Source organism: Doryrhamphus excisus, chromosome 8 (assembly GCF_030265055.1).
Source record: "Doryrhamphus excisus isolate RoL2022-K1 chromosome 8, RoL_Dexc_1.0, whole genome shotgun sequence".
Classification (NCBI taxonomy): domain Eukaryota; kingdom Metazoa; phylum Chordata; class Actinopteri; order Syngnathiformes; family Syngnathidae; genus Doryrhamphus; species Doryrhamphus excisus.
The window spans coordinates 15,624,071-15,646,945 of record NC_080473.1 but is presented as its reverse complement, the minus strand read 5'-3'; the positions used below and the strand labels follow the sequence as shown (position 1 = coordinate 15,646,945).

Here is a 22,875-nt window from a genome sequence, read left to right as displayed (position 1 = left end):
AACACATTAATGGAGAGGCAAAGGGAAGGAAAAACTGTGGTAGGAAAAAGTGTACAAGCGATAGGAATCACCGCGCCCTGGTGAAGATTGTGAAAAAAAACCCATTCAAAAATGTGGGGGAGATTCACAAGGACTGGACTGCTGCAGGAGTCAGTGCTTCAAGATCCACCACCAAGAGACGCATGAAAGACATGGGTTTCAACTGCCGCATACCTCGTGTCAAGCCTCTTTTGAACAAGAAACAGCGCGAAAAGCGTCTCACCTGGGCTAAGGAAAAAAAGAGCTGGACTGCTGCTGAGTGGTCCAAAGTTATGTTTTCTGATGAAAGCAAATTTAGCATTTCCTTTGGAAATCGAGGTCCCAGAGTCTGGAGGAAGAGAGGAGAGGCACAGGATCCACGATGCTTGAAGTCTAGTGTGAAGTTTCCACCATCAGTGATGGTTTGGGGTGCCATGTCATCTGCTGGTGTCGGTCCACTCTGTTTCCTGAGATCCAAGGTCAACGCAGCTGTCTACCAGCAAGTTTTAGAGCACTTCATGCTTCCTGCTGCTGACCTGCTTTATGGAGATGGGGATTTTACGTTCCAACAGGACTTGGCGCCTGCACACAGCGCCAAATGTACCAGTGCCTGGTTTAAGGACCATGATATTTCTGTTCTCAATTGGCCAGCCAACTCGCCTGACCTTAGCCCCATCGAAAATCTGTGGGGTATTGTTAAGAGGAAGATGCAGAATGCCAGACCCAAAAATGCAGAAGAGCTGAAGGCCACTATCAAAGCAACCTGGGCTCTCATAACACCTGAGCAGTGCCAGAAACTGATCGACTCCATGCCACGCCGCATTAATGCAGTCATTGAGGCAAAAGGAGCTCCAACCAAGTATTGAGTACTGTACATTCTCATATTTTTCACGTTCATACTTTTCAGTTGGCCAACATTTCTAAAAATCCTTTTTTTGTATTGGCCTTAGGTAATATTCTAATTTTCTGACCCACGGAATTTCGGATTTTCATTTGTTGCCACCTATAATCATCAAAATTAAAGAAATAAACATTTGAAATGCATCAGTCTGTGTGCAATGATTAAATATAATGTAAAAGTTATACCTTTTGAACACAATGACTGAAATAAATCAAGTTTATGAAAATATTCTAATTTTCTGGCCCTTACCTGTATATGCATTTGTTTTTCTGTGTGTATACTGGTTGATGTGTGTTTATGAAACGTGCAAGTCTTCTATGCTGATGGGTACATCTGCTTAACACAAGCTCTTTGCACCAGATACATCCACAAAGAAAGCTCTTTTGTACCATCAATAAAGTTTGTGAACTGCACTCGGTTCAAATGAAATAACTGTTTAGCTGGGATGTTTTCACTAGTCTTTGCACAACTTGTCGTAGGGGATTGATTTTGGGACTACAATAAGTATTTTTTGAAAACTTCTAACCGGATGTTCTATCAGGATGCAACTGGGTGCTGGCGCCTCTACCTCTTCATGACTCGGAGGCCCTGGATGCTCTGCCTTCGTCTCAAGGCCAAGTCGTTTTCCATCAGCTCTACTTTTATCTACTAAGAAAAAGCACAAGGAAAATGCAAACCTCATTATTTGAAACTTTGGCATCATTTAGCACGATAATACATCATTCTAACTACAGTGCATGTATCGGTCAAAAGTGGAAAAAGCATATCAGGTCCCTTTTACAACAACACGAACCAGAGTAAAATGGTGAAAGGAAGCATGTGAGGCATCAGAGCAGCTGGATACTAATTATCCCACCATGTTGCAGTCTTGTTAAACCCAAGTAAATGTGTTACTAAAATGTTAAAACTTAGATTTGATGGAATAAAAATAAAAGATCTAAGGTGTATTGCCATCTGCTGGCATTATCTTATTATTACACATCATGTTCAAAGTTATGTTCCAGGCAGTTATTATGAAATGAACCCAACTTCTTCCACTGGGGTAATTCAGTGGACAATAGATTTTAGTTTTGACAGCACTACTAGTACTACTTGCAGGTCTTCCAGGTCATTGAACAACACAGAAACCATGTAAATGTTTGGATTTCCAGTTTTAATCATCACTCTTTTATATTTAAGCAGATATTCCCCAAGAGTTGTATATACTGTATCTGACACCTAAAGATATCTCCCATGACTACCCCACCTGTTTTTCCACCTTCATGCAGAGCTTCAGCATCACTATAATGTCCTTGTTGGGATAGGGGACGGGGGGGTTCCAAAAAACAGGGCAGAGGGTTAAGGAGGAGGGTTTTGGTTTGTTTTTTTTGCATGAATGAAGAGTCAGAGCTGTCACCAGGCACTGATCACCTTTCACACCAATACTAAGAGTTAGAGGCGGATCCTGGCAGGCTGGATCAAGTCCACGAAACTTCCAATACTTGTGATCGTCTGTGAGGCATCTAATGCCCCAATCCTGCAAGGTGATTAAGAGGTAAGGGGAATTTAAGGCTGGAGGCTGGTGTAGTTTCTGTGTGTTAGTTGGTTTAATGCCTAAGAGCATTGGCGGCTTTGGCCGGCACTGCCATGTGCCGACTTGGGAGGACGGAGGAGGAAAAGAAGCGAGATGTGGAAGTTAAACAACGATGAAGTAAAAACACCAAAAAAAAAAAAAAATCTGTCTTGGGTAGAGGAATTGAACGATAAAGGGGTAACAGAGTCCAATTAAAATTGAGAAAGTCGTGGAACAGCAAACATTCTGACGCACCCCAATAAAACATCCACCCCCCCCAAAAAGGCAAACAAGCAAGTCAGTCAAGCCATACAGAGCAACATGATCCCACTGATCTTAATCTATAAATTATTTCTCCCAGGATATACTGTAAACCAGAAAGTACTTTGTTCACGGCCGGTCAACTAAGGTAGGGTCCAAGCTGGAAAAAAAAAAAAAAAAAACACAAAACATGATGGATGCAAGACAGTCTCCCATCAATAATATGGCTAATTCAGAAATATCAGTGACACAGGCAATGATTTCAGCAGCATTATCAGGGGTCTGATCAACATACAATAAATACAGCACATTCAGAGTAATAGAAATGCATGGTGCGGGACAGATAAAAAGCAAGCTTGAATGTTGGAGTATCAAGTTTGCCACATACAATCACATTTCTATAGAAACACTGAACATTCCACACTGAATGGTTTTACATATGTCGGATTCGGTACAGGTAATTTCTTACATCAGCTGCACTGAGCCCAGTGGGATTCCATAGTGTCACTATTATGGAAAAATGGTGATGCGACACAGAATGTAGACCAAGTCTGAGAACAGTAAGCAGGCTCTAGGGCATTACATTTCTATTTGTCACTTAATGCTAATCTCAATCAAATACACTGCAAAGTTGTCACAGTGACTGTGTGACAAGTTGACAACCATGTATGGAGTTGAGCGGTAATCCTGAAAACAATAAAACGGGGCAAACTGACAGCAGTGAGAGGGCACCCCAACCCTGGTAGGCACTCTTTTGAAAAAGGTGCCACTCTGGAGTACAGCGGGAGGACAGAAAATCTGTAGGACTTGATCCAAAAAGGCATGGAGTGTGGCACACCTCCCTTTTTTTCTCCGCTCAACCTCCCTGTGTTGACAACGAGAGTAGAGGTGGAATCAAGAATGTCCTGGAGTGATGACTTCTCTTTGTACTCCGATTCCATGCTCATCATCGGAGCAGACATAGCATGGACTAAGAAAGAGAGGAGATGAGTGTTGTATCTGGGAGGCAACACATGTCCTCTTCTACCTGGCCTCCTCCTGCCGGTCCTCCCTCTTGGATCGAACGGGCTGAGAGCCATCAGCAGGCTGCTGGACCCAGTTATTGTCATGTAGTCCGACACGGCAACCTGGAGTGTCCTTGTCTGTGCGCCGGCAGCACATCCAGTAGGAACGTCCATAAGGCAGGTCATGGTGGTAGGGTTTAGGGTGCCAACGGCACAATGAAACATCCCCGCGCTCGTAATGGCGCTTACACTGCTTACAGGGGTCATCCCGATATAGAGGGTCTTGATTCCAGCGAGAGTCCACCGCCCGCACTCCATAGGTCTCGATCAGCACTTTGAAGTAGTGGCAGGTACACTTGAGGGCCGCCAAGGAGCGTGTTGGCAAGTAACTAAAGATATTGACCATGATGTGGTCGGGGAGCAGCAGCATGTACTGGCGGGGTTCAAGCAAGCGCTGGATCTGAAAGCGGATTTCCAAAAAATCATGGGAGACGTGGCGATAGAGGCGACACAGTGATGGATCTGAACACTCTTCCCCAACACTGGCCAGGGGAGAGTCCGGTCGAGGCGCCCGCTCTCCCGGGCCCACAACCACCCCTGCTCCCTGGCTGCCGTTGCCGCTGTGTGCACAGTCCAGAGAGCATAATCCCGACGCCCTGCCAGAACCTGTTGCTTTAGATTCCTCCTCTGCCCCTCGCGGGGGTGGGAAAAAAAAGAGCTGTCCCGGAGGAGGATCATCTGATGAGTGGTCAGTAGAGCTGGCTACACTTGTGACACCTCCTCCCCCGCCAGGCATAGCAAAGCACACAGTCTCCTCCTGCACATTCTCTGTGCTGTCCTTGCCATAAAACACACATTGATCCACAGCACCTGTGACCACTACTTCCACGTGAAAGCCAGTCACCCGCTCCCTACCCACGCCCACGGTTTTTTTCTCTCCAGAAGAAGGCTCCTGGGTCGTTTCTGGACTGCCGCAGGCCTGTCTGTCAGGGGGATGGAGGTCTCCATCTGGTTTGGGGGCAGCGGTTGTGGCAGCAAGGAGCAGACTGCTGGGGTCTCTTGATGAGGGACTGACAAGCTGGTAGAGGTCACAGGTGATTTTCTCTTTTGACCTTGCTGCAGCCTGGTTACTCCCGCCTCCACAGCTCATAAACATGCAGCGGGACCGACTCGCCGACTCCAGCTGAGAACGCGGGTCCAGATTAGACACTCGAAAAGCTATCCTCACCTCACCGTGGCTGTGGTTGGCAGGTGGAGGAGGTGTGACAATACTGGGCTCGGTTCCTCCCCTCAGTTCCCTTTCTCGATTAGAAAAGCCTAGTCCTGAACCAGCGCCAATATGGAGGCGATTCTCCAGGTTCTGGGACTCAAAATGTGCAATGGCCTGTGCAACCCGGCATGACTCTTGCTGTTCCTCGAGCTCCTGGTCTGTCTGAATGGGAGATGATGATTCCTTGGTCTCTTTGGAAGCTTGACCTTTTGAACTGTCAGACACGAACCTCAAAGAGGTGGGGTCCGATTCTGTTCCCTCGAGTAGCGTGTGCTGGTGTGTGGTAAGGCCCTGGTCGTGGCTGGTTAGAGAGGGCGGTTGCTGGTGGGTCCCATGAACAGCCACAATATCTCGGAGGGCCATGGCTGTCCTCTGCTCAACCAAAGCAACCATCTGAGCCACTGACAACAGGTCTGTCTCGTTGGCCCCATCGAGTGCGGGCTGATCTGGGCTAGGAGGTATAGTGGGTGCTTCGGTTGAGCCATGGCTGAGATGTATTTCCGAGGCATGGGCACGGTTTGGTGGGTCATAGGACGAGCATCTCCTTCGTCGTTTTGCTTTACTGCAGTCAGTCGCCCAGTTACCTTTAACCTGTGATGAAAACAACAAAAGGAACAGCATTAACATTTTTACACATAAAATCTTTGAAGAAAAATCTTTGTTATTTGGTTTAGCAGCTTACCTTCATTGCGCTGGGTCTGGGGTGGCCTGCCCCACTAAACTGGTGTGCCACAAAGAAGGCAATCTTCTCCTTAGTGTTTCCCGGTTTGATGACATACCAGGTATCTAACAGCACTCGGCCGTCTTCCATTTGGGACCCAGAAGAGGGGAGTGATGGAGGGGTTGAAGTGGGCATAGGGGTCTGACTCTGGGTCAGGGGACTTGAGTTAAGCTCAGATTCAGGTGGCGTGTTCTCTGAGCCCACATCCTCCACTCCTACATTGTCCTCCTGCCCGCTCCCCAGAATGCCCCCATCTTCTGCTCCATCGCCCGCCCTCCTGGCACCAGGCGGGGGATCGCCTTTGCAGAGGGAGGAAGACCCTGCCCCATTTACAGCTATAGCATTGCTCCCCGTGCCAGGACTCCTTGCTTTGTTCTGAGAGTAGGTGCCAAAGGGGCGCGGGCACCAAAGGCGGATGTGGGAGAAGGTGTCTCGGTCCATCAGGATGCGGACCTCTGTAACATACCAGCACCTACGCTGGCCTGCAGGCACCCAGGACCAGTGCTCTCATGGTCAGATTCCTATGTCAGCGCCAACCTGTGCAGCCCTATCTGCCACAAAGCTCTCCTTTACCCGCCGTGTATGGAACCTGCATTAAGAAAACAGTAGAGGTAGGAAGAAAGGGAAGAGAACAAGCAGAAAAAAACATTAAGATGAAAGGAAATAAGAGCATGTCAAATGTTCAGGAAGTACGTATCTCAATAGGTCATAATAAAGGTCATGTCTGTCAGAAGCACTTCACACGGTGCATTTTTCTTCGGCGTCAGTGACTGGAACTCAGTGGTATCTAAGCCTCTAAATCAAATTAAAAAGGGATTTCAGGTTGGGTGTCTGCAGCCAACAGATGAGATGGAACAAAAGGTGTCAAATGGACTCCTCTCCTGCATCTCTGGTACATAAAGGACTTGCTAAATGGAAGGCAACACGGGGAGGAGCATGCAGGCATATGCTGGACCTATTTTTAGAAACCTGTCAAAGGGAGTGGGGGTAGTAGTGAAACTGTACTAGGATTGGGCAAAAGAAACGATATAAATTTGCCCCACCGTAGAGAATAGAATTCTATTGCACGCTCTCTATAATGCATGTTGATGGTGGAACATAGCCGAGGAATAGCTAAATGTAATGAGTAGCCATACTAACTGCTAAGCTAGCTTGAATATAAAGTAGCAAAAACAAAAGGATAAGTGCTTAGTACACTTTTAACCGCATTACAGCATAATGTAACCAGCTATGAAGAGGTAATTAGCAAGTAACAAAAAACTATTGAGCAAATACTACAAAAGTTACACAGAACTACATTGTGAACGCACAAAAAACAGAAAATGACACAAAACTACCAGCTACGTCAGCAGCTGAAGGAGGAGACATTGTAACCTGTTTTGAAATGGTTCTATGATCATTTCTATGCCAAACAATATATTGTGACATACAGTATATCCTTTTCATAGTAGGCTGATTTCAGGCCATATAGTTTCCTTACACTAAACACTTCATTCGGAATATTCTGCAGGCCACAGGGGGCCTTGGCTGCTCCCAAAATGCTTTGCTTCCACATTGATACCAGCTGTAAGTGCTGTCAGGAGAGCGCAGGCATATCTGTGAGAACGTAGGAGCACTACAGCAAGAAGTTTGACTCACTGTAGAAGGCCTTTCTCTGTTGCTAAAAACGGATGAAACCCACATATACAGCTCATCCAGCAACCTCAGCTATTCTGTCATTCATGCTGCATCTTCAAGACAAAATAAATGGATTGCAATAGTGACTCAAACTTTGACTGACTGACTCAAACATGGCTCGGAAGGAAGACGTTAAGAAATGGGTGAGAGAAAATGTACACCCAGTCTCACTAGCCAAGTCTGTGCAGGTCCTAACATGCAACTATTTCAGTAATGTCATCGAAGAGCAACTGTATGTCTTTCATTAGCTTGTCCTCAGTTGGGACAATTCAGTTTGAAAATTACAGTGAAACTGTTGTTTTCCACTTTCAGAGATGCACATCCTGAAATTCACACATTGAAAATATAAAGTTTACTTATTTGTATGCTTTTTCATCGTTTGTTGTACAGCGTACTTTTTCCTCAGCCATGGAAAACATATGTACAATTACCTGACCAAATATACCATGTATAGACCTCTCCTTGATTCCTCATCCATTTCCCCCGTGTTGAAGTTCTCTATTGCTCTGCTTACATGTGCCTGATGAATGGTGTCTTTTTGGACAGCATGAGTAGAATCTTCTCCAAAATAAATCCAGACGGTAACAATACAGTACAGACCTGCCAGGGAACATTGTAGCACTACCTGTCCAATGCTGATAAGACAGAAGCTATTAAACATTTTCAGAAATAACATGGCTCTTTCTTTTCTAACCAAAAAGAGATTTCCAGATTTTTGTGTTTCAAATGTCACTGCGCTATGCACTTTTCTTGTACTGTAAATCTCTAAAGTCAGTTATACCAGAACCGGTCATTACAACCAAATTACAAATACGGTCTAGATACAAATTCCTAGGATTGGCTTCAGAAAAATTCATGACTTTAACCTCTGTGAAAGATTTTTGAGGAAGATAACGACAGCAAAGTGGTGTCTGTCTGCATATTTGTCAAAAAATGACAAGGCTGTGATACATTGTGTTGCACAAAAGGTAATGCTTTTGTAATAAACACACACAACACAAACTCAAAGAGCAGCAGGTTGCACTTTTCAGAGGCACAATGTACTCATTTTACTGCCCTGTCTGCTAGTGGCCAGTCATTGCAAGACAGAAAGCAACTAGACTGAACATCAATCTGACTATAACTATATGTAATCAGTGGTATCTGAAATAATATCAAACTTATCAATTCATCAATGACCCTGTCAAAATGCTATACTGGAGCTACATAAAAATGACAAAGAGAAAGTTGCACTAAAGTGCATGTTATGTGCTGATACTGTAGGGTCTCGGAGACACTGAGAAGCTGCTGCTTTTTAGAAGGTTTACTGACAAAAATAACAGGTTAATATTGGTCGTAGTGTATTCCAAAAAATAGATTGGAACATTTACCAGTTTATCTAAAATCACTTATCAGTAATCACCCCAAAAAACAATCACGTAAATCTGTTCGGTACCACGCAATCACATTTATTTACATCTCGACTCTCAATTACATAAATAGTTTTGTAAATGCACAAGACTGCAGTTGTCATTTAATGATAAAAGTAACTTTCATTTGAGTTGGAACAGCCAGAGCTTAAAGTCTCATAAAAAAATGTAATCAGCAACCAAACAACATAAAGCTTAATGACCCAACTGTTACTGTAATTGAGTGAGCTGACATTTGGTTGCAACTGAATTCTGACCTCTTAAACATTGACGGTGACAACCCGGCCAGGCTAGTTTGTGCAGGAACGAACCAGACATGCAACACAGTTTTGAAAGAGATGGCCTCGTGACATTTTTTCCTGAGAATTTATACCTCCATCAAAGCCGTCAATACGGGCATGGGTTGTGAGCTTTGAAATAAAGAAAATGTGACAAAGACCACTAAGGCCCTGTCCACACATAAATGGGATTTAGACGCGAAGATCACTGGGTGAAAACAACGTTTAGCGAGACTGAAGAAGTGGAATTACTTCTGCAAGGCACCATCAGGAGAATCTTGACTTGGGATGTGCTTTTCTTAGCTGTGAATACACATTCTACACACAGAAGGAACACGTGTCTGTGACCATACTTCATCATATCGTAACACATCCTAAAAATATTTTGATATATGCTGTGGTCTATATCGCTCAACTCTAGTGCAGATCAGGCTGCTCAGATTTGCCAAATGTGCTGTATTTTAGGTTTTATGTGGGCCATGGTACAGGTCGGATGGGCCTGTACACCCCTTAGACCTGTACTGTAAACCACCACTTTATGAATGTAGTCACCAAATATTGGCCTGCATACAATAGACATGAGTCAAAATGTCAATATATACATTTACTGTTAATGCACATGCTCAAATGTTATATAGAATGTTGGAGATAATACAAGGTTATCAAGCTTGCCAGTAAATAGGTGTCCAATTTTGGGACGTGTGGTCAGAAAAGAAAATATATGTTTTGAGGAACAGTTACGGGCCGAATCAGAAATATTCGATTTAAAAACAGGTTTATAAAACATGTTCTTATTTGATGTGTAGCTTCACAGCTTTAGGACTACTTGAAAGACAAAACATTTAGTATCAATATATTAAAAAGACATAATCGTCTTATATGGAGTCAATATTTTCTTTGGCAGCAACTGGTACGGACATAAATGTCTTAGCAATTCACCACAAAACTGGTAAACCACAGCAGCCTGAGAACCGAGCTACATTAAATCGTTTCAACTGAAACAGCTCCTGAAAAAGGTTTGGGTTTAAGCTTTCTGCATCAAACTAATCCTCCAAATCCTGACCAAGCAGAGAAGCAGCCAGTAACACTTCAGAGCTGGGGACTTGGTATATAAAGTTGTAGCTGTGATCGCTGACAAAACACACTAACAGGAGCATCAACAGGAGCACTTCTACCTGGACCAACATAACTGGATAGGTTAGCACAAATGATGCCATCTAGTAGTCTAAAAAAATTCTCGTATTAGGCTTCAGGAAGCAGCTTTGAGCTGCTGTTTAATCAGACACCGGTGATGTAACCTCATGTACATTTGGTATCAATTTAAAACAATGTGCACACTTTATAAATGATTTAAGACAAGATGAAGAAATGCGTGGAAATCCCGATTCCCTCATATTTGGTAGGGAGACTCCAATTTTGCAATTTTGAGAAATTCCCGATAGCAACTAAGATGCATTTTCGCCAGGAAAAATAGCTGATTAATAAAGCTGCAAGTGGTTCGGAAGATGACAAAGCATGGCAACGGGATGGACAAATCACTGGTCAAGGATAACAGGACAACCCCCCACCCCCAGTCAAAATTTACATTCGGAATAATTCCTTGACTGATATAGCATACAGCTACTCAGCTGTGAAATAGTATTCCAAGTCCACAAACAACATGCATGTAAAAAGTGTATGTGTGAGGCTATCCTCCACTCATTACTAGTTAGACTTTGATTCGTCAATCAATGGGGGACACTAAGCGTAATTGTTAAGTTGGAAGGCAGTCGACACATCATGCATCCTTATCTGTCTAGATACAATCAGCACAACAAGACCTGTCCAATAGAGGCTACTTCAAAACCAGGTTCATGATTCCTTTAAAACATGTGAATCTTTCAACCAAATGTCCATTAATCTAAATGTCCACACTACTTTGAATTTAAAAAAATAGTAGGAAAGAGGGGTATTGCTGCCATGAGAAATATCATATAAGTCAACATCAGTACCAGTGAATACATGGTCAAGCTCATATATATACATTATTGCAAATGTGATGGCGCTAACTGCTGTAAATAACATCAATAAAGTTTGTTTGACGGTTATTATCATCAGCACACAGTTTGGCTACAAACCAATAGCATGTATACCCAATTAGGAGAGTCAAGCTTACGTAGCGTCACAGAAACGCCATTTCTTGATAATTGTGCGGGTCAAGCAAGTGTAATGTTTAATCCGAATTGGTTCAAACTAACAACACTCTGAAGGCAATTTGTATTTCGCCCAGTTACAATAGAAAAGTTACGTAAATAAACAACTACACACCGTCGGCTAACAGGCTTGCTAAGTTCATGTTGTAATTTACCTGCAAAGTAGCTAGCAAGCTAACAAGGTGAAAAAAAACATTGGAATTCGTCTGCCCTCTTACCTTAACCACTCCGCTGTTCACACACAAGCAACTCGGCTCTTAAACTGTCGACGGTTAGACTTTCCTCGTAGTATTTCTCCTGACCGAACCTGTTTGTGAAATGCAGGTGACACGACTTAACTGTCCGTGTCCACGTACGCTAAGCTAGCTCACGCTTAAGCTAACGTCGACAGCAGCTACTTTCTATTATCAGCCTTCTTGAGCGGCGGCTACTATCGAGGCTTGTCAGTTCCTTGAACGCAGCCTGGCTGGTTGTATACCTTGTTAGGAGTCTCGGCGGCCCCTCTCACGCTATCTATTTAGAAGTGACACAAGCTTTTACGGTATGTGCAGTGGGATACCAAAATAATCAGTGTCAACACGACAGAGCGAGGAAGGCCATCTTGTTGACAAGCAGCTGCATAAGGCGGCCAGCCAATAGCGAACCAGAGTCGGTGGTGTGCCCATATATGGCGGATGCGCGCCACCCCCCACCTCTGCTGCTGCACTCACTGGACAGCACTGTCCGGTAGAGTGGGCGATACTGAACATTTTGGTATCAGTTTCATACCAAGTAAATACAGTCACACTATCGGCGATGCTGATAGCGATACTACATAAAAATATTTGTAAATAATTCGACAATATGTAAATACAATACCAATGATTCTATACCGATACTATACTTGGCCTTGTTATCGAGTCTCAATATTTTGATCGATCCGCCCACCTCTAACGTCCAGTTGCAAGGTCCCTAGCTAGTGATAATATAGCATAGTCTAACAGGTCAGTGTAACGTCAGTGTGAATATGAGCAGAAATATACATATATACATGTATGTTAGTATTATTATAGATGCACGAGCATCTCTTAACAATAACAACAACCCCACTACTATATCAAGCATAACAAATGTATGTATGAAAAGATATGTAGGGACACGCCGTGCATCCCAGCACGTGCATCGACTATGTCTTAAAAAAAAGGGTACCACCCCCTTAATTCCTATTTGTCATTTTTTCTGTTAGGCCTGCCTTGCAGTGCATTTAATTGGACCAGAAATTCGGTGTTGGACGGCCTCTTTGCCATAATTCTTTTTTTATTGGTTCAAAACATATTCCCCTTCTTTTCCGGGGTGTAAGTATTAAATCAGGGCACCTTGATTGGATGAGAATTCCGTCAGTCAAAACTCAACTTCCGGGTCCTGAAACGTTGCAAAACAGACAACCCACCACACAGACACTGGACGTGGAATACAACCCCACTGCAAAATTTGAGCTGCATATCATTTGGAAAAGTGAGTTGTTTTATTGTTTGACAACGTTGTTTGCACTCAACCGTAGTCTCAACCGTAGTTTCACTTTTGTCTGTTTTCGCTCCTTTTTAGTCCCATGCTCTTGCCTTAGCATTACACAACATGGTTAACAACACGGATCGTAAAGGCAGTAAAGTCATTTTTGAGGTAGCTAGCGTGACTAAAATTATTATGTCAGATATCTGTTTAATTTTTATCACTTTCTACGTTCTGTAAACTATACAAACACGTGTCAGTGACTTTAGCATATCAGCCAATAAGGTCAAACAGTGCATCCAGTAGGATAACAAACGTTAAACATATTTTGTTCATTTATACAAACATTAACGATTTTATGTGTTATTTCTCGCAAAATATATACACTGTATTTCTGTAAAGGTGTTGGGAAGGTGTATTTGTCCTTATAGTATGGTAATGACCTTCTTCCCATGTTACATGTCGACCAGTCCGTATACAGTGATGACGTCAGAGGTCCTGCAGGTACTACGCGGGGCAAGTAAAGTGGGATCTGCACTGATCGCCACCCAAGGGGAACAGCTCCGATTCATTGCCTGTAATTCCTCACTGGCAGCAGGAGTTAAGGTTGCCCAGGAAGCTGTAGAAGGGCTGGTGGGTGCCTTCATGGGTGGCAGCAATGTGGTGAGAAAAACACTTCCTGCAAATAGGATTTTTCAGTTTGATATACTGACATGTGTTTAGACTGAATGCTCACTATTGATGTAATGGTGTTGAAATTTTAACTCTTCTAACAAACAAATATGAAAACAAGTACAAAAGCTACTATAATTTAAATGTGTATATACAGTACAGTATTTTGCACATGTTTGTAAATGACACGTCCAACCCTGTCCTCAGCAACAGTCAGTCAAGGAGGATGTATTTCCTGATGTGGAGGGCTGGGAGAACATGGATGTTGATGAAGCTGCCAAATGGGCTGTGGGTTCAGAGTTCTCGCCTGTTGCTGGAGACCACACAGAAACAGAAGCCGGTGCTGCAGGTATTTTTCTGGACATGTTAGTTGTCGTGCTTGGATTAAAATGGACTTTGGTTAGAATTGCATGTGACGAAAATGCCACATCGTTAATCGTTAATTGCCGTTGATCCACTGTATTGGAAAACTATCCCGGAAATCATCACACATTATGCGCACTTGATGAAATGACATAAATACAAGACAAATGCAGAAATCTACTTGATCATGCTTACTTTTTTGACATTTTTGAGAGGTAAGAAGCACTTTTCAGTGATATCGATTGTAGAACTGCACTGCATCGTACCTACAGGTCTTTCACCTATTTAGTTGATTTTATTGCCTTATACTCTATCTTGGTGGGAGGGGACGATTACGAAATGATGTTGATACCCCTCAGACATGTTTATATGTCATTATGACAGCATAATCATGTTTATAAAAAGAGTAAAACATTGTTGGAGGTGTTTTAATAGAGGCGGACTATGTATCCTGCATTGTTGGCAGCCCCAAACTAGCAGTTTTTCCCTATTTAGAACCCACAGCAAAGCAAAAGACGTGTCTTCGTGGATTAGGATTGTGGATGATGACCAAAATCCAACAAATGTTCCTTTAAGTTTGGTTATGCTGAGCTATAATTCATTTTTAGAAACGACTTTAAAACTGAACAAGGGCATCCTTGCATGTCTTCTTTATGTCTTCTCCCGTTCATAGGAGTGCCTTCTGGCTCAGGGGCATCTTCAGCAGGCCCGGGTTGGCCAGGCCAGAACGCACGATTCCTACACACGACTCTCTCCCTCCAGCCATTCTTCCGTCAAACCCGATGTGTCCATGATACGGTGGTGACGAGGCTAACACCAGAAGATATCAAGAAGGCCAGAGAGGCGAAGCAGGCTTTAGTTAAACCTATTCGACAGAGGGTAAGCTATATTACTCAGCTGGTAAGAACGACAAATATTCAACACAAGTTATTGTAGAGTCAAATTAGCCTTTACCATACAGATTAGGTACACTCTTATCCTCAGGATATGTCATGTTAATGTCTTCATTGAATGGAGCATTTGCTTAACATCACCCAAAGGGTCATAGTAAAAGTAACAGTAGGAAACAGCATAATGAAGACATATTGTCCTTGTGTCATGGTTATACTGTGCTCTGTCCTTCCTCAGCTGAGTGACCGTGCCAGAGAGAGGACGGTTCCTGCAACAAGAATCAGCAGGTTGGCTAATTTTGGAGGTAAAAACAGTACATTAGGCTGTGAATTTTTTCCTGTAAAATTGACACGAAACACATTATGAAACACATTTGTGTAACGCAGGACTAGCAGTGGGGCTGGGCATTGGCGCCATTGCTGAAGTAGCTAAACAGTCACTGGGAGGCAAACAAAAAGGAGGTAAGCATTTCAGAAAACAACATTTGATCGGAAGCTAATACGTCATGAGGGTTAGACGTACTGGCATTGAATAAAGCATTTAACTGACATTTAACTCATTCAATGCCAAAGATGTAGTTGTATGTTTTTATAAACCCTAGCGCCGATCCCAAAAATGTATCTAAATTGCTTTTACAGGTTTTTGCACGAGAAGCAAAAATAGTTTGGTGATGCAACTGCATACTAATAAATGTTACTTTATCAGTAGTTTTAAAGGGGAACTGCACTTTTTGGAATTTTGCCCATCATTCACAATCCTTGTGTGAAACGTGAACACATATTAATTTCCCTTTTCTATGCATTCTAGTGCAAGAAAACAAGTTTATATGAGCTAGCTAGCAACAGGCGTTATGGGAAATACCAATATTGACGCTAAAGCCGTCACAAAAAAAACCCTCAACAAAATGCCAGCACTTGTTCCATTTAAATCCTGACTTATATATTAACCATGCTACAGTGATATTATTATTGTAGCAGCTAGAATGAAAAAATATTTTTATCTGGTGGACTAACACAACGCCTCGCTAATGGCTAGTCTCAGCGTCATTCACAGACGGAAGAGTGACAATTTCACTACAAATACTCAACAAGATGCTAGTTTGCCGTCAGCATTTTTTACCTGAGGACCGGAACACACGTCTTGTGCTGGAAGACACAGCCATCCCAATGAGAGCGGACATTGTAAGTGTTGTCGCTGCTGTTGTTACTGAAGGAACTAGCATAAGTATGTGTATCATTGTGCCTCAAAAAGAAGTTCCGGTATATGTTATCATCAGTGTGTGTGTTAATGCATCATCACAGCATATATCATGGATATCAAAGGATGCAACGTTGTTAGTTTTAGGTTTTTTTTTTACAGAGCTTCATAGTTGAAATAGGTGTATCCTAATGACAGCATTGTGAGCTACCTCATATTAACTTGTTTTCTTGTGTTATAATGCACAGAAATATGTGCTCATGTTTCACATAGTGATTGTGAATGGTGGGCAAAATTCAGTGCAAAAGTGCAGTTCCCCATTAAGCTAACAAAAAATGTGTGTTGTGGTATAGTTGTTTGAATATTTGAGCTGTCACAAAAAAGCAAAACATTTTGTCACAGCAAAATACATATTTTCACAAAAAGCTGTTTTTAGTTGGGAACTGGTATTTTCCTGAAACTTACCTGTGTTCTGCTGATAACTAAAAATTTGAAAAAGTAGAGACAAACTTTCTGTTTTGGTGTGGTCTTTCTTTTGATAGGTTCCATGATTATATTGCCATAGAACACAATATTTGAAAAGTCAGTTAAAATCATCTAAAACGGAATAAGTGGTTGTCTTTTGAAAAATGTGCCTTTTTCCCTGACTAGTACTGCATATAGCAAAGCGGTAACGTTTCCACACATTCTCTCTCTCTTATTTGTAGACAAGAATGCCTTGCTAGACTCTCCTCTCTTGTCGGAAGCCAATGCGGAGAGAATTGTCAGTACGTTGTGCAAAGTCCGTGGGGCTGCACTCAAGATAGGACAGATGCTGAGCATACAAGGTATTTATATATTTATATGAAGGCTGTATCATTCTGCAAAAATGTCAATCACAATGTTCTTGCTTAGAATTGAATAGCCATTCTCTGGGATATTTTGCAACCGCGTGTATTTTTTCCCCCACAGACAACTCTTTCATCAACCCTCAACTGCAGAAGATCTTTGAAAGGGTCCGACAGAGCGCAGACTTTATGCCAACCTGGCAAATGACTGTAAGCAGTGATGCTACAAAACTGTCCTTGTCTATGTTGATGTTAATATCATCACATTAACACTATTACGTTGTGTGCTCTGCCTAATTACTGTATATATTCTCCATCATGTAGAAAGTATTAGAGCAAGACCTGGGACCGAACTGGAGGGAGAAGTTGTCGTCTTTTGAGGACAAACCGTTTGCCGCCGCCTCCATCGGCCAGGTGCATCATGGTGTTTTAAAAGATGGCAGAGAAATTGCCATGAAGATCCAGGTAGGGCTGAAGTTTGAAACCCTGTCTTCTCCGGGCTTTCTCACCTTACGTGTTTTTTTGATATTTATCCCAGTACCCTGGAGTGGCGGAAAGCATTCACAGTGACATTAACAACCTAATGTCAGTCCTGAAGATGAGTGTTGTCCTCCCCGAAGGTAACGACAAGATCTCGATAGTTGTCTCACTCGCAGATTGTCCTGACTTTACGATGTTCCGTGTTACATTTTGTGGTTACGGAGCCTAATTTTGGTTTATAAATACAATAATTGCTCAAGAACCACCAACTATTTTGGCCACAATAAAAGGTCACTTTGTAATGTGCAGTTTCACAGTCGTGGTCCTTCATTGTTGCCAGCCTAAGGCAGAACAAAGAGGTTCTTGAGCAATTATTGGATTTATAAACCAAAATTAGGCTTCAATTATTGCACACCTATGCAATAATTAGTTATTTTCATGTGTTATTTTTTAAAATTAACTGGGTTTTTTTTTATTTAACTGTTGTTGGTAAACAACAGCGATGGTAAAGGGCTGGTCGTCCAGCGCCATCATTTCCATGATGAAATCATACATCGCTTTAGCCCTGGGCTTAGGGCAGCCTCTTTTGGTGGCTGTCAATCAAAGAAGAGGAATGGAAATAAACCCACCATTCACATAAACCCCCACCATTATTGGCAGCACTTTTTGCTTTGTTTGCCACTAAACTATTCCTGGAGAGTTGGGAAAAGTTTCTTTCTGAGGTTGTTTTGATGCTGCTTTATCCGCTTTATTTTTATTTTTAGATTTACTTGCTTTATTCTGTGTTTTTTTTGGCACAATTGATTTACTGTTGGCATGACACAGGACTAACTGATTCAGGCACTCGCCAAGGTTTTTTTTTTGCATGCCTCAAACAGCCAGAACGGGGATTCCTAAGAGATTATTTTTAGTTCAGACCACCAGGGGGTGCTCTAGTGTCAAAACCTACACACGGACATTGTGACAGAATGTTGAGTTATTGGACACATTTTACAAATGGTGATGCTTTAATATAATTTATTATGACTCTACTTTAATATAATTGATAATACTTTCATGGTTTGTTTACTTCCAGAAACCTCACCGTTCCATTTGCAGACATAACTGACAACTTTTTGTTTCTTCTTTTCACCAGGCCTCTTTGCAGACAGCAGCTTAGAGGTTCTCCAGAGAGAATTAGCATGGGAGTGCAACTACGAGAGAGAGGCCGAGTGTGCCAAGAAATTCAGGTACTCTTATTGGATTATAAATTTGCTGATGTGGAGTCAAAGGTACCATTGATTGCAATGAGCAGTTGATTTATTCAGATTGCACCAATATTGTTGGCTCATTGAACATGCAGCTGCACATTTTGGCTACAAAGAGATTTGTAGTTTTTTTGAGTAACATTGGAGTTATTTTTGCATTGATGATATTCGTGTCTCTGACCTCCAGATCACTGCTGGAGGGAGATGACTTTTTCCAGGTTCCTGAGGTGGTTGACGAGTTGTCAGGACGCAGAGTGTTGGCAATGGAGCTGGTACAGGGGGTTCCATTAGACTGCTGTGTGGACTTGGACCAGGAGACCAGGAACAAGGTTTCATTAAAAACTTTATTCCCCCCCAGATAAGAGACGTTCAAGCAAATTTGACGCAAATACTCAAAACTACAAACCTCTCCTCCTTACTCTTCAGATCTGCTTCAACATCCTCCAGTTGTGTCTCAGGGAGCTTTTTGACTTCAGGTTCATGCAGACGGATCCTAACTGGGCCAACTTCTTTTACAACTCTGAAACAAAAAAGGTGAGAGGGTCTGGTCTTTGTTTTTTACGTCAGTGTTTCCCATACTTTCCTTTATTTTTGTGGGAGGCTCTCACTCGTAAAACACGTCCCAACGGGACTGAATGGAGTGAGGTCCGGGTGCCATTTGCAGCAAGCGGCTGCTTTATTATTGGCCTGCGGCACATTCTGAAAATATAATTTAACAAGAAAACTTAGAGGACAAAACAGCACAAATATTGAGTCATACATTTATGAGAATAACATTGTAATAATAATACATTTTATAATACATTTTATTTGTATAGCGCTTTTCAAGATACTCAAAGACACTTTACAAAAGAATGAAGTTGAATAGAGCAAGTAAACAGAATAAAAGACACACCAAAATACAACATTCATTGGTTAGTACACAGTTAAAAAAGCGGGGCGGGCTGCACGGTGCAGGCCACATAGCTAGGAGACCTGAGTTTGATTCCACCCTCCGGCCCTCTTTGTGGCGTTTGCATGTTCTCCCCGTGCGTGGGTACTCCGGGCTTCCTCCCACATTCCAAAAACATGCTAGGTTAATTGGCCACTCCAAATTGTCCATAGGTATGAATGCGAGTGTGAATGGTTGTTTGTCAAGTCCAGGTCAGTCCAGGGTGTACCCAACCTCTCGCCCAGAGACAGCTGGGATAGGCTCCAGCATGAATGAACATTGTAATAATATGAGGGAAAATAACAATTTTAATTTAATTTTAAAATTTAAAACAAACAACAATTCAAGGAGAATAAGGTTGATATATTAAAGATTTTACTCTGTAACACATTACACTATCACAATTACATACACGAGTCATGGCTAACTATGCCAAGTACACGTTGACATAATATGGCACCAGTGGCACCACCACACATAGATTGCAGTCCTTTGGGAAACACCTTAAGTGTGTACCAATAGTTGTCTTGTCAACATAATTACATTTATTTATTTGTGCATGCCATTTTCTTTACAGGTGATTCTTTTAGATTTTGGAGCATGCAGAAGCTACCCAGAATCGTTCACAAACGACTACATAGAGGTAAGAAGAGCCATCTGAAATGTAGTTCAACTTTATTCAGGTCAAAATGTTTGACTTTGTGTGACAATGGCACGTTCAGGTGGTGCACGCAGCTTCCGTGGGTGACCGAGCCACAGTTCTTGCCAAATCCAAAGACCTGAAGTTCCTGACAGGATTCGAGTCCAAGGTAAGAAGACATTTTATTTTCTGTTTTCTCATTTAATTTAAAAAAAAGGTTTAGGCTCCACCGGTGTCTATTTCTACTGGCTCTCCTTTCTTCTTCTTCATCCGCCATTCACAGTTACGCATTTGTTTTGCTAAATATCATTTGTAGCATGGACAATAATTAGTGTTGAGACACCTCTAATTCATTGCAATTCATTTATCAATCAAAAAGACATTTCAGGTACTGTATTTCTTACATGAACAGACATGTTGACCAGACTCCATTGTCTCCTTGTCTGCCATCAGGCCTTCGAGGACGCTCACGTGGAGGCTGTGATGATTCTCGGTGAAGCGTTCGCGTCTTCCGAGCCGTTCGACTTCGGCACCCAGAGCACAACGCAGCGCATCCAGAGTCTCGTCCCCGTCATGCTGCGACACCGCCTCACCCCGCCGCCGGAGGAGACCTACTCACTGCACCGTAAGATGGCGGGGTCCTTCCTCATCTGCTCCAAGCTGAGGGCCAGCATAGCATGCAGAGACATGTTTTTGGACGTGTACAACGCCTACAACCAGAGGAGACACGCCAAACAGGCAGCACAGTCCAATGCTTAGACACCTTCCTGGGAGGTCTGCAGATAAAGGACTTGGATACATGATGGAGTTGTGCGCTAATGTGCTTATTAGGGACCGTTTTCAATTTATCCAGTCAGATTGTTGGCTGGCATCGGCATTGTGGTTTCATGACTGTACTGCAACATATTGTAAATAATGATTTGAAAATGAGATATATGTCGGTAAGGCAGGCTGAAGCTGAGATGGGATGGTCATATTAGCAACAAAATCTGTATAATAATTCAAAATAATTTTTGGAATGATGGCTTTATTTATGCCTTTTAACTAGCACGTGCAATTGCTTCGTTCTCATGACTTGGAAGATGCTACGTTGTGTTTAAATTCTCGTAAATGTACAGTAAGCTGCAACTGACAGAACATCTAGAGTTGCTTTCTATTATGTTGACTCCATGGACAACACATGCCTTACACTACGATATATATTTCAGTGCAATATTGCATCTACTGTAACCTATAAGGCCTTGTGTTTTCATTTTTAATGTAAAATAAAGATTTATGTCTATAAATGAGCTTTACTGGGAAGCCAAGATTGTTTTCTGCATTGATCTGTCTGGGACAGTTTTAGACATATTTGAGAAATAATCATTAAGTGGAGTCCATTAAAGATTTTGGTGCATTAAAAGACCTTGCCTCAAGTGGCCATCATTTTAGCCAAGGTGTTAGCAATTATGGAAGTATCTATTATGGAACTAATTTTGCTTCAAAACAGTGATGACGTTATTTTTAATCAACAAAGAATGTTGCCTTGAGTTGCATATCGCTGGGAAGCCAAGATTGTTTTCTGCATTGATCTGTCTGGTACAGTTTTAGACATATTTGAGGAATAATCATTAAGTGGAGTCCAGTATAGATTTTGGTGCATTAAAAAGACAATCACCTTGCCTCAATTGGCCATCATTGAAGCTAAAGTGTTATAATTATGGCAGTATCTATTATGATATTATCTATTATTGACTTTATTTTTAAACGACCTGGGGACCGTTTGCAGCCTGTGGCCCATTGTGAAAATATAATTATCAATATCATATCATAACAAGAAAATGGAAGAAAGGCCTAATAAAAATGGAAAAAACGGCAGTAATTTTAGGAAAATAAGTCAATATATTAAGAGAAGGGTTAATCGAACAAGCAACTTGTAATTTTATGAGAATGAACTTGTCATACACTTGATTCATGAAAGAAAAAAGGCCTAATATTATGAAAAACAAACAAAACAGCTAATAAGGTTGTAATGTTTTGAAAATTAAGCTGCTGAAAAGAAGAGAGGAAAATACTGTCCTTTTAGTAGCACAAAGTGGAAATACGAATTATTATTATTATACACAAAGCAGATATGCAGTTATTTGTCTTGAAATATATGTAACATCACACACAAAATATCAAAGTGGTCCTTGCATTCTTTCATTTTTCAGTATGTGGCCCTCAGTGGAAAAAGTTTGGACACCCCTGCATTAGCGTGTACACTTAAGCGCGTACATCCTGAACAGTACAGCTTCTGAGATGCACTTGGCTCTGATACACTACATTAAAATCACATTTTATTCTTTCTGCGACTGGGGAGCCATGAGCACTTAATGACTGCAGCACATGGTGGAGAAGAAAAGGTTCTTTCTTGTTACTTTCATTGGAAAGTTGGAGTGTTGCTCACCTGCCTGGACAAGTCAACTGTATTATTATTATTTTGTACTTATTTTGATCGTTGACTTTAATTTTGCTCAAATAATTGTATGTAACATATGCTATTCGCCGGCTAGCTACTAGCCGGCTAGCTATTAGCCAGCTAGCTATTGGCCGGCTAGCTACTAGCCAGCTAGCTATTCGCCGGCTAGCGACTAGCTTAACCACACATTTATATCTAAGAAAAAAGAGAAAGAAATGTGGATGGTGGAAAAAAATCCAAAAACATTGACTTTAATTTTGCTCAAATAATTGTATGTAACATATGCTATTAGCCGGCTAGTTACTAGTCAGCTAACTATTAGCCAGCTAGCTACTAGCCAGCTAGCTACTAGCCGGCTAGGTATTCACTGGCTAGCTACTTACTAGCTAGCTTCACCACACACTTCTAAGACAAAA

The 22,875-nt window shown here is 42.0% G+C and overlaps 2 protein-coding genes across 3 annotated transcripts; one reads left to right on the top strand and one right to left on the bottom strand.

The window, feature by feature from the left end:
* Positions 1-2,006: 2,006 nt before the first annotated feature.
* On the bottom strand, positions 2,007-11,908 carry fbxo46 (F-box protein 46). Of its 2 annotated transcripts, none has more exons than XM_058079219.1 (3): positions 11,502-11,908; positions 5,689-6,316; positions 2,007-5,597 (listed from the first exon to the last, which is right to left on the bottom strand). In XM_058079219.1, exons 2-3 carry the CDS (start codon positions 6,166-6,168, stop codon positions 3,756-3,758), a joined length of 2,322 nt encoding a protein of 773 aa, XP_057935202.1. In that variant the 5' UTR covers positions 6,169-6,316; positions 11,502-11,908; the 3' UTR covers positions 2,007-3,755. The 2 variants fall into 2 exon arrangements, with proteins under 2 accessions (XP_057935202.1, XP_057935203.1); XM_058079220.1 differs by having other exon boundaries at positions 11,762-11,906.
* A 754-nt stretch (positions 11,909-12,662) lies between these two features.
* coq8b (coenzyme Q8B) lies at positions 12,663-21,435 on the top strand. The gene is made up of 16 exons (XM_058079224.1): positions 12,663-12,777; positions 13,242-13,434; positions 13,651-13,792; positions 14,480-14,685; positions 14,935-15,001; positions 15,084-15,158; positions 16,602-16,721; positions 16,846-16,931; positions 17,046-17,186; positions 17,260-17,341; positions 18,337-18,430; positions 18,636-18,777; positions 18,875-18,982; positions 19,957-20,022; positions 20,102-20,188; positions 20,473-21,435. Exons 2-16 carry the CDS (start codon positions 13,255-13,257, stop codon positions 20,776-20,778), a joined length of 1,902 nt encoding a protein of 633 aa, XP_057935207.1. The 5' UTR covers positions 12,663-12,777; positions 13,242-13,254; the 3' UTR covers positions 20,779-21,435.
* The last annotated feature ends 1,440 nt before the right edge of the window (positions 21,436-22,875 follow it).

What these genes read in the sequence shown, in the direction of transcription:
- coq8b (XM_058079224.1), top strand. Translation starts at nt 13,255, where the DNA reads ATGACGTCAGAGGTCCTGCAGGTACTACGCGGGGCAAGTAAAGTGGGA. An exon ending in TTAAACCTATTCGACAGAGG is followed by an intron (nt 14,686 to 14,934) that starts GTAAGCTATATT and finishes GTCCTTCCTCAG; the next exon opens with CTGAGTGACCGTGCCAGAGA. An exon ending in ACAGATGCTGAGCATACAAG is followed by an intron (nt 16,722 to 16,845) that starts GTATTTATATAT and finishes TTTCCCCCACAG; the next exon opens with ACAACTCTTTCATCAACCCT.
- fbxo46 (XM_058079219.1), bottom strand. Translation starts at nt 6,168, where the DNA reads ATGGACCGAGACACCTTCTCCCACATCCGCCTTTGGTGCCCGCGCCCC. An exon ending in CCAGACCCAGCGCAATGAAG is followed by an intron (nt 5,598 to 5,688) that starts GTAAGCTGCTAA and finishes TTTTCATCACAG; the next exon opens with GTTAAAGGTAACTGGGCGAC.